This window comes from Pipra filicauda, unplaced genomic scaffold (assembly GCF_003945595.2).
Source record: "Pipra filicauda isolate LSUMZ 115617 unplaced genomic scaffold, ASM394559v2 scaffold154_size2910363_pilon, whole genome shotgun sequence".
NCBI classification, from domain to species: domain Eukaryota; kingdom Metazoa; phylum Chordata; class Aves; order Passeriformes; family Pipridae; genus Pipra; species Pipra filicauda.
In genome coordinates, this window is record NW_024104040.1 from 2,377,234 (window position 1) to 2,394,492 (window position 17,259).

The following is a 17,259-nucleotide window of genomic DNA, read 5'->3' on the forward strand; positions in this document are numbered from 1 at the left end:
GTAGAAGGAAATATGCTCAAATCAGGAAGATAATTTTTGCCTTTGAAAATATATCACATCTCTTACCTCTGAATCTGTCTTTGCCAGACAAGGTACAGCTAACACTTACTTTTCAAGTTACTGATACCTCTGAGATCTGACTCACTGAGTCATTAATTAAATTTAAAAAAAAAAATCCACCCACCATACATATAGCGGGATCATAGCTACTTTGTAGAAATATTTTCATCTATTATTTCAAGTTCCTTCTGTCCAGTTCTCAGAAGAAATAACCACTGGTAGCTGTAAAATATGAAGTCATCACCCACTGCTCAGAAAGCACCTGACCAATAGCTGCTGCAGTGCTGTTACAGGTACTCTCCTAAAGCACCTGTAACTGGCCATCGGAGAGATAACAGCAGGCTATCTGGTTTGACTGAATACATACATTCTCAAGTCACATCACTACTACTCCACTAAACCTGCAAAATTCAGTTGTTAAAGCAGTTTATCCTATTAAAACCACAAACTAATATAAAGTCCAAGGTTCCTGACCACTATAGCTCAGTTGACAGTGTAGGGACAGAACTCAGTCTACAAATACTTCCTCCTGAAATTTTTATAGGTCAAAGGCTGATTCTTTCCAGCTCATCATTCTTAAAATCCAAAGAATGACAGTTAGGATGTAAACAAAAACATACAGATTACCTACTAAGTTTAACAAACATAAGCCAAATATGACTCTCATCAGTGAATTACAGATCTTGTTAATAAATAATTGGAAAAACCCAGAATAGATGTGAACCTTCAACCGAATAACAAATAGATGCATCCAAGCATTTCAATTATTACAGTAAGACCTACAAATACCTGCAGCTCAATAAATACAAGACTAAGGAAGTTGCTTTTTAAAGTCTAATTGAAGACAGGAAAATAATGAAATCTGTTTGCAAACTCCTAATCATCAGCAGTTTAGACTGTTTTATCCTCTGGGCCACACATTAGTATTCTAGGGAAAACCCAAGAATACGGAAGCACGAATACTCATTAGGAAGCCCATACATTCATTAACTATGGAGAGGCCTTCAGGCTGCCACATTTAACAGCTCTTTAACACGCAATTATAGAAATGCATCTAGAATTCCGATATGTCCTAGTTAGATGCATTTCTAGTGCTGGCTGAGGAGAAGAAAAGGAAATAAAAATGAAATAAAACAGAATCTACAATTAATAGAAATACATTAGGGACATAAGTCAAAAAGGGATTTAAAAACAGCACTGCCTGGGTGACATCAGGAACCAAGACACGAATGCTATGCTCACACAACCAGAACAGTCAAATCTGCTCATTCTTTTTCGCATGGTTACCTAGCACTCTCTTCCCTATTCCCAACAGACGCAGGAGAGCCAGCAGCCTGTGGTATGGAAAAGGGGAGCGCAGAGGCCAAATTCTCCCTCCTTCTCTTGTCAAGAGACAGAAATCAGAACCACCTACCTTGTGTATGTCACAGATTATATCAGGTTGAGTTATACTAAGAAGGTCATTATTGCCTTTTAAAGGCCTGGAATGATCTTTAAATTCATGCCCTCGGAAATCCTCTTCTGACAGGGCACGTTGCTGAATCATGGTCCCCATGCCTCCATCCAAAACCATTATTCGCTCCTGCAGAATGGATTCAATTTCATCTTCCACACTTTTCTGGGGATCTGTTGTAAGAAAATTAACCAAATATTTAAGTAGTTCTGAGATGCTCTATCTATACACTTGCGCAACCTGAGCTCTTCCCATTCGAGAAATGGAATAAAATAACTAATCCTCCACTGAAGTCAGAAGTAATTGGTTTACTTCACCTACAGTTCCAATAACCTGATGTCAGGTAACAGCTCCATCTATCTAAATAGAATTAAACCCAACTGGTCCTTTACTTAAGTACAGTCACCTGCACACAATCAACCACAGATAAAATTATTATCAAAAGTTCACAAGGGCATATGTCAAACTCTCTATATAAACTTCCACCAGAGCAACATTTGAGCAGCAACTCAGAGCTGCCCTTTGGTACAGACACCAGACTGTAAGTGCTATGCAAGTGCAAACCAGAAATTACTAAACTTCATTAAAAAAGAACCACACCTACTTTAATTGTCTATATCATAATGATAGAAAAAGAGAAATAAACTGAACAAGCAAAAACAATTCAACTGAGTCCAAAATTCACTCGAGTCCCAAATAACAACGTGGCAAACGCCAAGATACACCAACAGATAACAGCCAGGCTTTACTTTCTTTTGCACAAACACAGCAAGACATTTTTCTCCTCCACAAAAACACCAGAAGAAAACAAAGCAGGCAAATCACATGCTAATTACAAGATACTTGACAGGGTAAATCTAACCATGACTGAAACAGAAAACTGTAGAAATTTCAGCGCTATCATTAGGAATGAAGATACAGTACTATAATGCTTCAAGATCCCAAACAAAGACCATTCCAAACATTAGAGAAAAAGTCAGAACTATAATCAGAGGCATAAAAAAAACCAACCAACCAACCAACCAACAAAAAACAAACAATAAAACAAAAAACCCCAACCAACTACAAAAAAAGAAAACAAGACCACGACAAAAGTAATTCCACTTTTCCTCTTTAGAACATACACAGAATCATTTCAGAATAAAGACACACATACAGAATCACTTAGTGGGTCAGGTTGGAAGGGACCACGGTGGGTCATCTGGTCCAACCTCCTTGCTCAAACAAGGTAATCCTAGAGCACGTGGCACAGGACTGCATCCAGACAGTTCTTGACTATCACCAGTGAGGGAGACTCCCACAACCTCTCTGGGCAACCTGTTCCAGTGAACACTTACTCACACAGTATGGAAGTTCTTCCTCATATTGAGATGGAACTTCCCATTCATCAGTTTCTGCCTGTTGCCTCTTGTCTTACTGCTCAGCACCATCCAGAAGAGCCTGGCTCCACCCTCTTGGCACCTTCCCTTCAGATACTTACAGGCATTGATAAGGCTGTATATATCACAAAATAATCAAACAGCCTCTTTATCAAAAACCCAAACTACAAGAGTAGGACCCCACTTACCTTTCACAAACATGTAGATGAATGATGTGCTATTCTTTATCTGTCTCCTTCATTCAGCTTGGGCTTACTCTAAGTAAAGACCTGTATTGCTTTCTGGTTATGAACTATCATCAAAACCCTTGTAAAAAACTAATGATTTCTGAGTCACAAAAATATCCTTATGTCTCATTACAACTTAAGTACAACTTACTACTACACACGGTAGTACTTAAAAATCACTGGCAACTGCTAACTCATTTGACTTTTTTCCTTTTGCATTCTTGCAATGCAACTTCTGTTTTGGCAGCAGTACAGTTAAAAAACAATGTGATGAAGAGAAGCTGAGGCTAAGAGGAAAGCATTACAAGGTTACATTTATACCAATACTCTGGAAAACAGCTCTAAATCAGATAAAGTCTCAGCATGAAGAGAAGCCAAACAAAATTTGCTCTCTAACAAGTATGAAGCATTTGAAGGGAGATTAAAATACCAAAAAGCAAGCCACCCTCATTTCAAGTTGAAAGTTTTAACACCACACAGGCAGGCTCAGCAGGTTCTTACACAAGAGCTTAAACCTACTCACGTTAAACCATCAAATTATTCATGAAAATAAAATTGGTCCTTGAGCTAAAGGCTTTTAGAAGCAAGACACAAAAAATCATATCTGAAAGTAGGTCTGCAATGCAGGCTCCCATGGCGCATAGCCCGTGCTTTGCAAGAGCTACAGCCCGATGAGACACACACATACATTAGAGCTTGCTGTTGTTTTAATGAGCCTTCTAAGTCAACTCCTTGGCCTCAAGAGCTGCAGCTGAGATGGGCTATCAGAGCCCTCCCAGAGCAAGTCCTGCTTTCTAGAGGCTTCTATTCCTTTTACCTACATGCTTCCTAACTATCTTCTCGTAGACACAGGGAAGGAAAGATCTACCCTTTGGTTGTAATCCTGCACCTCATCTAGTCCATTTTGCTTTCTCTACAGCTTGCCTTGCTGAACAGATCCTGCTCTGGTGCATGGTTTTCTGCTCACAGGAGCACATATCTCTGCTTCATCGCTGCAAAAGCATTATTCTGAAGTTTCCCAAACCCGTGCTTCTTCATCAGCATCTCAAAAAGCTGAAGAAATAGGGCAGGAATCATGAAGGTGGCCATCAGCACCAGAGACATGCAGAGCCTATGTTTTACAGATGGATGGCATAGCTCCAAGCCCACCAAAACTCAAATTACCTGTCCTTGCTATAGATAACACTTGACTCTTCTTCCATCAGGAGCTTGCACTACTTGAGTTGTGCTCTGGCACACTTATGATGCAATTTTCAAGTTGGAAACTAAGTCTACAGACAGGTCCAAAACCACCCCAGAATTCAAAGAAGATTGATTCATAAAGCCATGCTAGGAAGTGCTGAACTCTGCCCTTGGAAGAAAAGCAGGGAGGAGGCAGGGAGGAGGGTGGGAGGAAGCTGGGAGTCAGGTCTGCAAAAAAGCGCACCATCACCTTAATTCAGCATTCAACTCACATAATTCCTCTCTCCACCAAACAAGGTGCAAGAGTTTGTTACAAAATAAATGAAAAAAAGGTCTGGAGAAACTCCTAAATTGGGAAAAATCAGGTCAGCCTTTTTTTTGTTGTTGTTTTTGTTTACAAACCCTGATTCTACCTCTGCTCAGGCAAAAAACTATTAAAAGTAACAGGACCTAGGACCAATTACCTTGATTTTACACTCTTCTGAAACTCAAAATATAACACAGAGTGCTCTAGAGCTGGAACCATACCAAATAGCAGACCATACCAAATGAACAAAAATGTCCCAACAGCACTGGCCTGAAAGTCAGTGGGATACAGAACCCTGCTTCACTTTCCCAAGGTAAGTGCTCTGGCTTGAGATCACGTGAACAAGGGAATTACTCATCTGCAAAAGAAAATTATCTGAGCTACAAGAACTTTTACTCCTTGTAGATCTTTCCAAGTAAATTTGCATAGCGCACAAGGTGTCTCTTTGGTAAAGCTTTTCACCCCTACAGTCATTCACTAACAATTATAAACTTTGCACAACTGTATGTAACCTTCCATTTTTCAAAACGTAGTAATTAAACAGTCAGGGAGCACGGTAGATGATGTTCGTTCATCTCCTTATCCTGACCCAATGACACACAGGCCATATATGAAAAATTAAAGGGATAAATGCATGTTCTCCACAAGAAATAGGACTTCAAAGGTTGCAAATTCCTCAAAAATACATTCTTCTGATGCCTGAAATGATTCTCAAAGGTGTTGTTTTTTTATTATTTATGCACTTCCATTACAAATTTATTCTTAGTATAAAACAGTCTGGTATACAAGTACTTGGAAGGGAATAAAGGACTACAAGTTTCTTCCAAAACTTTTATAGAGAATTGGCCTAGCTGTGACAGTGCTGAAGCCTTTTCAGCACGTTAATGTGCAAGAACACAAACTGAAGAACCACATGGAGGGATAGGCACTTAGTACCCCCTATTTCCTAGGCTGACCAGCTCCTGTCTTAAAGGGCAACAGGGCCATACCACATTTGCACATTCTAATTCAACAAACCAGCGTTGCCCCATACCAGCTCCAAGCACAAGTTTGCCCATCATTCAAAAAAATCACTGCACAGCGGCTAGAAAGGATGCTCTTGCTATCAGTCTGCCACAGGCAGCTCATGATAACCTCAGCATTATTTGCTGTTTAATTAATTAAGTCTTCTTCCACTGGGTGCCCTCGGGCAACAGTAAGAGTTTCATGAACTGTAGCAAAGGACGGCACACAGGTCCTCTGCAACAGTGGGCAGCAGCACCCCATTGCTAAGTTATTTGTTACCCAGTCTATCCAAAGAGAGAAGCATTGGATTTTACCACTTCACCTTGGGCAACTGTGTGCACCTTGCTAACATCTTCTATGTTGGCACTTGCCTTCAGAACCATTCAGGTCTTAAAATAACAGACAGACAAGATACCTCTATAGCCAATGTATTTACAAAGTTAGCTTGAAAGGCAAACAACTACCACTAAAGTCACCGAATTCTTAGTATAACAGTTCTGTTGTGTCCACTATCTCTAGCCAAACATGCAAAACCCATGCTTACAAAGCTCCCTGTGTTATAACCACAACTGTCCATCTTCTGACATTAAACTGTTCAAAACAGATATTCATTACAGGCAGGAATCACCAGGAAACAAACCCTCTTCCAGATCAGCACAGCCTTGCTTTGTGGCATGCACTGCCCCTGAAAGGCTAGGGAGAAGCACTGTGCTCAGCTTCCCGATGGCCCACTCCTGAATGCAGGTCCTTTGTATCACTGCCAGATGGACACACCATTACCTACTGCCTTGTGCCTGCTCAGTGGGGCTCCACAAACATCCCCAGCACACAATTTTTGCTTCCATCTACACAGAACTTCTCTTCAACTGCCACCACTTCTCCAGGTGCTGCTGAAATACCTTCCCATAACTCCCATTTCAGCCAAACTCATTCCGTTCTGCAGCAGGAGGACAGTCATGGCTTGACCCCAAACGACACGGGAGAAACGGCAGGGCAGGTCAACACCACCATCTTTGCCAGAGGAACCTGGAAAAGCCTCAGACCACAAAAGCTGAGTATGGAGTCGGTGCCGGTGCAGGCCTGTTCGACAAGCCAAGGGATGCAATCCTGAGCGAAGCACAGGCTCAGCAGCAGGCACTCCCTCCGAAATATTAAAAAGGAAAGTGCTTGGGATCGCTTCAGGCAGCAGCTGCCACTGATGGAGCTGTCCATTTCAAAATACCAACAACGATAATCAGCAGTTACAACTTTACTTATCCTCCCTTACTTATCCTTACAGGACTTCTGTTCAACCCGCGAAACGACTCTTTTGGCTTAGAGCCCCGGAGCAGCTGGTACACACCCAGTCCCTACTACCGAGCTCCGGTTTTTATTTTCCCGACATAACTGTGTCGGCGGACAGGGCGGTGCGGGTATCCCTGCGGTACCTCCCGACCCGTTCCAGGCAGGGCGCAGCTGCTCCAAGGGGCCGGCTCAGCGCCGGAGGCTCCGCCAACAAGAGCACTCACTCACTGCCAACACCGACCCGCCACAAGCGGCTTCTGCAAAGGTTACGAGCGATGCATAAGTGCCGCCCCCGCCTGCACCGAGCCGCGGGCACCCCCAGAAGCCGGAGGGAGGGCGCGCCCGCCGCACCCTCACACACCGCACCGCCCGGCGCCGCCGCCATTTCCCCCCCGCGCGCCTGGCGCTCGCAGCCGTTACCGGGCGGCCCCGTGGGCGCCATCGCTGCCGAGACGTCACCGCCCGCGGCCGCGGGGCCCGCGCGCAGCCCGTGACGCGCGAGCTCCGCCCCGAGCGCGGGCAGGAAGCGCGCGCTGCTCTTGGCCCGAGGGGAGCGTGATCCGCCTGTCACACCCCCACAGACAGACACACAGACACAGGCAGACACACGGACACAGATCGGAGTCTGGTCTGCGAACTAACTCACCGACACAGCTTTAGATGGCCCCGGGGGGATGATTTTGGACCCAGGCAGGGATCAACAAAATGCTTAAGTCATTGTTCCTCATCTTGGGGAGAAGTAGGGCGGGAATGCGTTGTAGGGGAATAATTCTTTCGAACGCAAACGACAAATGTGCTGCAATTATAGGCAAATGTAGTGTTGAGAGGAAACATGTAAATATGCCTTACATAAACTGGAAGTCGGACTTGGCAGCGGTGTATGGATGCGTGTTACTGGCGTGTAAACCTGGAAACAAGTTTACACTAAAGGAATTAAGCAAATTAAAGCACAGTTTGCTTGACAGTCGAACAAAACAAATAAAATGTGCCTCGTTTTGACACAGGAGTTTCACTTCTGGTGATACATCCTTTCAACTTCTTATATGAGGGCTCACCTTCTAAAAGAAATACCTGCCTGCCAGAGTTGCAGAGCGGCCTTGCAATCACGACACTGTGTAGTGAATGTGTGCTTGCCAAGAGTCGGAATAGCCCAAGGGGATAACCATTGCTCTCATTTCATTTTAGTAATGCAAGTGCCAGTAATAAACATGAACAGCATTGTCATTTAAACGAGTTCAGTGATCAAAATGGGAAAAGAAGGGAGTCTGTAAAATGGGTTATCGACCAGCCTTTCCTGTTTTGCTTGCAATATTATTGCATTGCAATGACTTAAGCAAGCAAAGTAAATGATGCAGGTGAAGATGCAGGGACTGCTGGTTCTGTGTTAACAGGAATGAAGGGAGGTTGCTTCCCTCCTTCAGGTGCCTGGGCGTCAGCTCTGTGGGGCAACAGTAAAGCCTTCTATCAGCTCAGAGTATGGGTTACTACTTAATAATGGCTTCTGCATTTTCCCCAGAAAGTCTTTAGGGGACTGAAAATGAATTAAAAGCCGCTAGTGTAGATGATTCCTGGAGGCTAAATATTTACTCTTGAATTTTCTTTTGAGACACAGAAACGGTGGTTACAAAGTCTTTGAGTACAATGTGATCTAGGAACTTTTATAATCAACTGTCACTTTGGTCAATGGTGATTTAAGTGTACAAATTATTGAAAGTTTGTTTAAATAAGGTATATGCCTAATTCATCTTCAAAAAAAATACAGGCAGCCCACAAATTAACTAGACGGTAGTCCAACTTCAGTTGTAGAGGCCATGCTCTGGTTTTGAATGACAGGAGAGATTGTTGGAGAGCAGACCTTGCCTCTCAGCAAACCATTGCAGTGATCAGCTTGAGCTCCCACTGCAAAAATGTGTCCCAAAATTCCAGTGTAAGATGTGGTAGTCTGGAAATGCAGTCTTTAAAAGCCTAACAACAGAAGTTGAATACACTAAGCAGAAGCAAAAGTTAGGTACTCCTAGAGAGTTCTTGATTTCATCCCTTTTAAACATAATTTGCATATATTACAGAGATGGACAATGATTTGAGAACCATTCATTGTGAGATTTTAGGGTGTGTATTTCCTTGCTTGACTTTTGGACAGTTTCCAACCTTTTTGTCATGCCACATAATACTATGAAAATTTCCTCTGGCAGCAATTCAGGTTAAAAAGTTCACTGTCTCCTCAGTTGCTTTGTGGTGACAGATCTTTGTACCACAGCTCAGCACGTCCTTGCGTGTGCTGATGCAGTTGTTTGTGTAACTGCTGCAAAGTAGGTCAGTGGGGGAAAAAAAATGCTGAAAATTTGAAGGTGCTTTTGAAAAGGTTCATTTCAGATGTCCCATTTCCTTTGCAGTTTCACAACCAGAGTGAACCAGTTTGACTGTGCAGTGCTATGAAAAGTCAGTCCTAGATTCCACCCTGTGCCATCCTCCTTATTCCATCCTTTTGCTTGTGTGGGTGCTAGACCTTGACCACAATTCTTCTGTAAAGGTCAGTTTTCAGTGGAAACAGGTCTCTGATCCAGTTCATCTGCAGCAGAATGCTCTGCAGAGCTGACACAGAAGCAAGATACACTCGAGAGGCTGAAGGGAAGAGGAATGAGTGGTTAAAGGTAGCGTTCGTCAAACCAGACAGTCCAACAAAGAAGTATCAATACAGAACTTCAGCCTGAAACTGTTTTGCACTGTTAGTGAATCTCACGTCCCTTTTCTTGGTTTAGTTTCAATGCTGACAGTATTGCACAGTGCAGGGAACCTGGAGCATATCCCTACCCTGAGGCTGACACACACCTGCAGTTACCAAAATTTTTGAGCTGTTTCTTTGAGAAGCTCTAATACATGGTGCATTTGCAGGAAACGTTCAAGGATTTGCAGTGAGCATGCCCTGAAAGTTGAAAAGTGCTTTTTCTTTGTCGTACAGAGCATTGTTCTTATTTTGCTAAATTAGGCTGTCAAAATATGTTTAATACATTTAAAGCAATACCAGGAGCACCTTAGAGTTGCGGAGCAATGGAGTAAAGCAAGGGAGAACACAAAGATGCCAGCATTCCCATGTGTGAGAAACCTGACCTTAACATTGTTGGGAATTAGTCCTATTTAAACATCAGATGCAGACATGGTTTCACTCATGCAAACATCTGTCATCATGGTGAGAGTCTGGATTGCTGAAGGTGGTTATAAGTGGTGGTTCAGTAAAGCTAACATCTTCTTACTTGCAACAAGATTAAATCCAAAGTAATATCCTTAGCAAAAAAAATTAAAAGTCTCTACGTGAGATCAAGTCCTGGTATTTCAAGTATATTTGAAGGTATTTTCAAAACACCGCTTTCCCCGACTCCTCCCACACACAGAGTGAAACTCACAGATCTTTTAAAACCAGGTAGCGTTAGAAGCAAACAAAGCCATCTTCATATTTTAATTTTTTTTCCATGCCAAGGATCTGCTTCACCAGTTTGTTACTCTACTTGCACACCCATGTAGTTAAATAGCATATTCACCTTATGCATGTGTAAGATCAAACACAGGGGTTTAGCCCACTCTTTCAGCTTTTGGGGTTGTGTTTTAAATATCTCCATAATATTAATTACAAAAATATGCCTTTCATTCCCATATTATCTGCCTTTATTCCTAAGGATGCAGTTCCCATGGGTTATTCACACAAGTAATCCTTATTTTAACAAGAACAGGGGGATTATTCATGTTACTAAAGAACAGTCGTATTTCAGAGAATTATATACAAGCAAAGCGTTCACAACTCCATGCCAAAGTCTGAAGAAGAAAACAGATTAATCTGATTTCAGAGCACAGCTCTTGGACACTCTGGTCACTTACCACTTGTGTTGTTTTGCTGCAGCTGGATTCTTGCCCTATTTTGGCTGACTAAGTTACACTATGTGTTTTTTATTTTATTTTCAGAATTTCCTCTAAGCTTAAGAATTACTATTTCTTTTTAATAATTTTGTAGAGGGTGATTTTTTTATGATCCAAATACAAATTATCTCTTCCATTTAAGCCAAATTATGATCTTAACATTTTTCTTCCAGAATCAAAATGTTACGAGAAACCAAAAGAAAGCTGAGTGTTTCAAGATCAATTCTAAGCACACTCCAAATGCCAAAATAGCCTGATTAGGATGCACAGCTCAGAGGAATACCAACAAATTTAATCTACTGTCATAGGTTAAAATTGGCCCCCCCTTGAGAGTTCGGAGGGGCTCAGAGGTGCCAGGGCAGTGTTCCCTGGAGAGCCAATCACCATCCATGTTGTTCACTTCTGCTCAAAATCATATATCACAGCACCGGAAGCTGTTGGCACTGTTGTGCTGCTGGTGTCTGCTGCTCAACATTGAGCTCAGAGAATAACAAAATGTTTTGTCGTAGATGTGCATAAGATCTTGGTTTCTTTCTCCCCATTAGATCAGCTGAGCTGCGCTGCCCCTGCCCAGGGCAGGACAACATCTGCCCTGGATGAGTCCAGAGTGGTTATGGAAACAGGTTTCTGAAGGTACCTCCTGTTCTATTTCTTGCTGGCAGAGCTTCTTGCTTATGTTGCCAGACATGTACAAGCTGAGGGTCTAGAGCAGGCCATTTCATGCAGGCATGAAGTTCTGCATCCAACAGACAGTGCCTCAAAAAACCAGTCAGGGCTGCAGCTCTCAGTGAAGGAGAGCTGAAAAGCCTTGGTGACAGAGTAGGTGTGAGGGTCATGGCAAGGAAGGTGGGAGCAGTAACCTCACAGGCAATGAGGCAATCCTGCCTTAGCCAAAACAGAAGAGCAGGTCTGTCGATGCTACCAGGTTCAGCCCACATTCCAGTGATCGCTAAACAATCCATCAGCAGGAGATTATAGATTAGACAATATGTTCATACAACATAGCTCAAGCAAGGAGTGAGGATAAGGGCCTGAGCTAAATGCTAATGGATGGGAGGTGCAGGGGTGGAGGTCTGATATGTAGCTGCTGAGGGCAGTTGGAGCCTGATGGTGTTCTTAGGGCTGTACCAGTAGATAGATGAGCTCAGAGGTACAGACACAAGCAGCTGAGGGGGACTGTCAGAGCACAAGCCCTAGGCATACTCTTGCTGCCTGTGAACTATAAATGGGATTACACTCCTCCTGGCAAGGACATCAGTTTGTGTTCAACACAGCTTGAGATCTATGAAAATGTGTCTGATAAGAAGGACTGTAGAAGGTTTAGCCAACTTGGAAAGGTGAACAATGAAAAGTACAGACATAGCCAAGTAGTGCAGCCATCTGCATCCTGGTAGCGCAGACACAGCACAACAGGGCAGAGAAGAGGGACATGTGCAGGTCACATGATGTGTGAGTGGCCCTGGAGAGCTTCCAGCAGTGCCTCCGGCTGTCAGGCATGACTCCATCCCAGGGAGTGAGCAGCCTCCGTTACATCGCTTTCTTTCATTGAACAGCAAACCTTGTAAGACTCTTTTGCAAGAGTATTGAAAATCCTTCTGTGTAAAATACCTTGGAAGATCCTCTTAGCTTTCTCTAATTTACACATACAAACAATCCTGTATGTCATCAACAATCTGCTAGAAAAGCATGTTTTATAGGCAATTCTCTTTCCTTCAAAGGACTTCAAAACTGCACCATTCATTCAGTTTGTTTTAAAGTCTAACCTGCTAGCTTTCAACACTTTGTGGAAATTGCATATGACCACAGACATAGCAGTGACATTTTCCCTACCCTTTCTACAAGCAGTCACCATCTCCCTGTTCTTCAGAGGGGTTTGAGCAATGCTATCTCCACCCAGGCAAACAATTCATTCTGGGCAGAAGAGCAGAAATAGAGGGGAGAAGTAAGCTGGTGAGGCCAGGAGCAAGGAAACAGCAGCAAGGATTTAAGTCCCAGACATGAGCTAGGAAAGGAGTTCAAGGAACCACTTCCAGAAATATGAATCCTTCAAGAGAACTGTTTTTGCTGGAAATATTAACAATGACTATTCAAATCAACATATTAAATGAAAGAAATATGCAAGTGGCATAATGATATAAACTTACCAGACAGAAAAATAAATTAATGCTGAAAGTGTTGTGTGTGAATGTGAATGAAGAAATGAAGAAACACTCAGATATGATGTCGGTTTTAAATCTTGTCCAAGCTTCAGGAATTAAATTGTGAGGAAGAAGCAGCCTCTTACATCTGCAAGCACTAGCAAGAGCGTGAGCAAGAGACAGAGAGGGAACACTGCCTTAGGGCAGAGTCCTTCCTTAGTTATCAGTAACATATATTTACATTAAAAAAAATATGCCCAGAGTGTACTTTTTCATCCTAAAGGCCTAATATTTCCACCCTATTCATTACTTATACCAGTCAGGTCTTATTTTTGGTCAACTTTTCAACTTGGAAGTGAAAAGTTTGTTCTGTAGCCTACACTTATTCCCTTTGGGTTTTTTTGACATCTCTTTTTTTTGTCTAGTCAAGAGACAAAGACTTAGTTTTGGGCCTTTATACTTGTAAAGCCTGAAATATGTTAAGCAATTTAAGATCTGCTGACAAGTCCTCAGAAGTATCTATTAGCATTGCTACATCCCATTAGCATTTTCCAGGTACATTTCCCAACTGTTTCTTGGATCAGGAGCAGTCTTTATACACCCTACAACCCCTCATATCAGTGACTTGAGCTTGTAGGTACCATTAGAGGGTTGCAAGAGAAAGTAGATCTGAGTTTCCCTGTATATTCTGGTGCATGAAAATACTGTGTAGTATCCTCCTCTTCTCTCCTATTTGCATTTCTACATGCAGGCAGGGCAGGGACATTGGGAGCTGACAAAGCCACCAGGAGGGTATGAAGAGGGTACAAGCTGGGGAATAGGTTAATCAGGCTAAAGTCTCCTGTCCCTCCCCTCTTTATTGCGTAGAGCTAAACTCACTGCAAGCTCCTGGATTTTGATGCCAGAAGGTGCTGGTGGAATAATCTGTGGTTTATATCTTAAATTTTCATGTGGTATACAAATGTCTTTCAATATGTAGCTGGTGGCTGGAGAGGCATACTATCATTCCTGTCTATTGAAGGGTCTAATAAGGACTCCTGGAGTAGCAGGTAAAGCTGAAAGATACTAAATAAAAACAAATGGAATAGTACTTCATTTATTGCCTTAGTACAAATCAACTGCATTCTGATCAAGCAGAAATAAAGTGTCTCCCATTAAAATCCGATTCAAGACAGCCTTGAGGTCATTAAACTAGATTTAAGTTAACATCTCCAGTCAGAAACATTTAAGCTTGAAAGGACTGTTGTTAAAAGCAGGAAAAGGGCAGTGGTAGACAAGGGCTGGTGACTGAGTTAGAAGGCAAAGGAATCTGCAAAGAGGCAGTAACGCTGGCAGGAAGGGAGGTGCCTTCTCAGAAAAGCCAAAGGAATGGCCACTGCTAAAGGCAGTCCTGTCTGCAGAGCAACACTTTGGTCAAAGGCCACCACCATAAAAGGGAGTAGGGACCCTGAACAGGGTATTGCCATAAGGAGCTATTCCAAAACGACTTCAGTAGAATATTTATTTCACTATAGCCATTCCAGTTGTTCTTTGCAAATAAAGCCACTTGAGCCACCTGTGTTCATGGTCTGGCTTGAAGAAACAATGAGTCTTATAGAAAATCTTCCCAAGCGCTCAGAAGAGGCAGAGTGTTAGGGCAGTCAGATGGGATCAATCATAAATGAATGTTTTTAGTTTTTCATGCTCAAATAATATGAAAAAGCCAGTTATTCATTTTTTATGGAAGGACGGAGTTTGCACAACCATAACCAAAATATATAATTTGGAGTGCTGTTGGGCAGTCTTCTTAAGTTTAGATGGCTTATAGAAATGTTTTATTTGATTGATAGAAATGTTTGATTGTTAAGAAAAAGAATGAAAAGTGTTAAAAAAGTTGTCTTTTTTTATATATAATGTTTACATTTATCTTTTTGCCACAAGCATAATTTCAGCTTCTTATAAGTGCATATGCAACTATAGTCAAGTGAAAAATGGGGAAAAAATTAAATATAATACAGTGGCTAAGGAATGTAATGATACTTGTACATTTTTATTTAAAGATCAAAATACTGACATTTCAGCCCCTTCTTCCACAAGTCACTTCAGATAATGAGACAGTTATTATTTCCAAGTGGCAAAAGTGTTTGCTGGACAATATGGGTGCTTGCCAGCTTGCTGTGGCAAATCAAGCCTTATCACCTTCCATTAGCAAATAACACCAGTTAGAGCTGCCATGGAGTGTTGTCCCTAGGTAATGCACAAATAACAGCAAGACTGTTATTCAGCATGCCACACAATATTAAATTCTGTGTCTTTGGTTTAATGACAGTGGCAGTAGATAGGACCTCAGGAATGTAGTGTCTGACAGCGTTGTGTCTCTTGTACATGTTCATCACATTCATCTGGGCACCCAACAAACATGACTGGGTGTCTGATTTTCATTTAAATAGCTTTGCTAAAGAGTTTGTTAAAACTGGGACTGGGGTTTATTTCACAGGACATAGGATTTCTTCTCTCTTGGATTGCCTGCATTTTGCAAGCATCCTTCAGAAAGCTGGCACCATGTCCATATGAAGAAAATAAGATTATTAATTCTGGCGGGTTAAGTATAAACAGATAATCAGGGAAATCAAAAAGACTTTGAAGAGCAGTTTGCAAAAGATAAAAGAAAGACAAGTAAATGTTTTTTTCAAGCATATCCAATATCCTGCTGGAGAATTTATAGATGCAGTAGGTCCCACTGAGAGGAATACAAAAAGCTCTCAGAGGAAATATTACTTTTTCAGAAAAACAGACTAAATTTTGGCATCAGTGTGCGGTGTTCTCCAAGTTCATGATCCACAAATTACTGGCAGCTCAGAGACTTTTTGGGTGCACATGGCCACACGCTGTCTCGCTTTTACATTTTTCCATTATTCCTCCTGTTGGTAACGGTCAGGGCCAGGATACAAGTCTGAACAAGGTGTTCGATACAGCCATTCTTTGCTTTTCTGTGGAGCTTTTATTTTCTTTTTAATTAGACAGGTGTGCCTGTCTTGACAGTTCCATTCAAATCAAGGCCAAACTTGCTGGCAACTTATGTAAATATTTCTTTTAGTCTTATCAGCAGACTAGCTAAAACCTGAAATGGGACCTTCAGTGTTTGAGCCAAGAGAGCTCTTTCTATACCTGGGCTTCTGACACAAGTATCCATTACGCAGCTGGAAGGCTCCAGCTCAGGAGAGCACATAAGATAACCACTCCTCCCAAGGACAACGCTCAAGGGCATTTTTCACTTGGAGTATTAACAGGTGTCCTGAAAGGAAGAAAGTTTCCATGAGTTAAGGCCAAATAAAGCAGCCAGGTTTTGAAACAGAACAGCCAGGTGCAAGTAATCGAGGGATAGTGGGGTGTTAAAATAGCCTCAGGACTTTTATCCTCTTAGGACATTCATCCAATATATTTGATTTCCAAGTAATTAAAGCAATATGCTGATAATCAAATTTGTGCAAAGCAGTATTATAAATGCTAATGACATTTCCCAAAACCTAGCAAATTGGCAGAGGAATTTCTTTTTAAGATTAGTATATGAAATCCTGGTCAAGCTCATATATGGAAAAGACTGGGTTTATTGTTTAATATAACACTTGATTAATGAGGGAAATTAGTAGCACTCCACATACTGGCTCAAGCTTTGTCGTCTGCACATAAATGTTCTTTTGTTGTGAATAATAAAGGCATTTCAGTGAAAGTGGGTGGCTAGGCCCCTAATTCCAGAGTTACCCAATCACTTTAAGGTAATGTAAATATAGGCTGCTGCTCGAGGGGATAATCTACCATTCTTAGCACCCTAGATATGTATTCCCAGCCAGCATGGTAACTAGACATGGGAACTGTTCTATTTATAAATAAAGAGGATCATGGAAAAAGTGGAGATAGACTTGTCCTTTGTGGTAGCAGCCCACAACTTGGCTTAAAATTAGAAAGGAATTACATATTTTCAAAAGAGACTAATATGAAATAAAATCCAGCTTAGAACAGTCAGTTTTCCTAGCTAAAAATATTTGGTCTGAAACAAGTAGAAATCTCACCAGAACGTACTAGCAAACAACTATCTATAATGCAGACTTAACACTGCTGGTGGCTCCTCAAATAAAATGCCCTCTGAACATAAGCAGAAGATAGACTGATGCACAAGCAAATAAGCGCACAGGTTGTTAACCATAAAAGTTGGGGAAGAGGGACACGGGTAATGAACAGGTATTATTTTCTCATTTAAATATTACTAGAACTGTTTGTAGAAGCCCACCAAAAAATATCGATGCCATTACAGTGTTGGAAACATGCTCCTAATGGC

The 17,259-nt window shown here is 41.8% G+C and overlaps 1 protein-coding gene across 3 annotated transcripts in view; it reads right to left on the reverse strand.

Annotated features, from left to right (window-relative positions):
- The window catches only part of MTR (5-methyltetrahydrofolate-homocysteine methyltransferase), a 48,839-nt gene extending 41,449 nt beyond the window's left edge, over positions 1-7,390 (reverse strand). The window contains exons 1-2 of one of the 3 annotated variants that reach the window (XM_027750458.2): positions 7,318-7,390; positions 1,475-1,686 (exon numbers count right to left, since the gene is read on the reverse strand). In XM_027750458.2, the coding sequence (XP_027606259.2) occupies positions 1,475-1,686; positions 7,318-7,339 (234 nt within the window). In that variant the 5' untranslated portion in view covers positions 7,340-7,390. The other 2 variants (XM_027750460.2, XM_027750459.2) reach the window with 2 other exon arrangements.
- Positions 7,391-17,259: the final 9,869 nt, after the last annotated feature.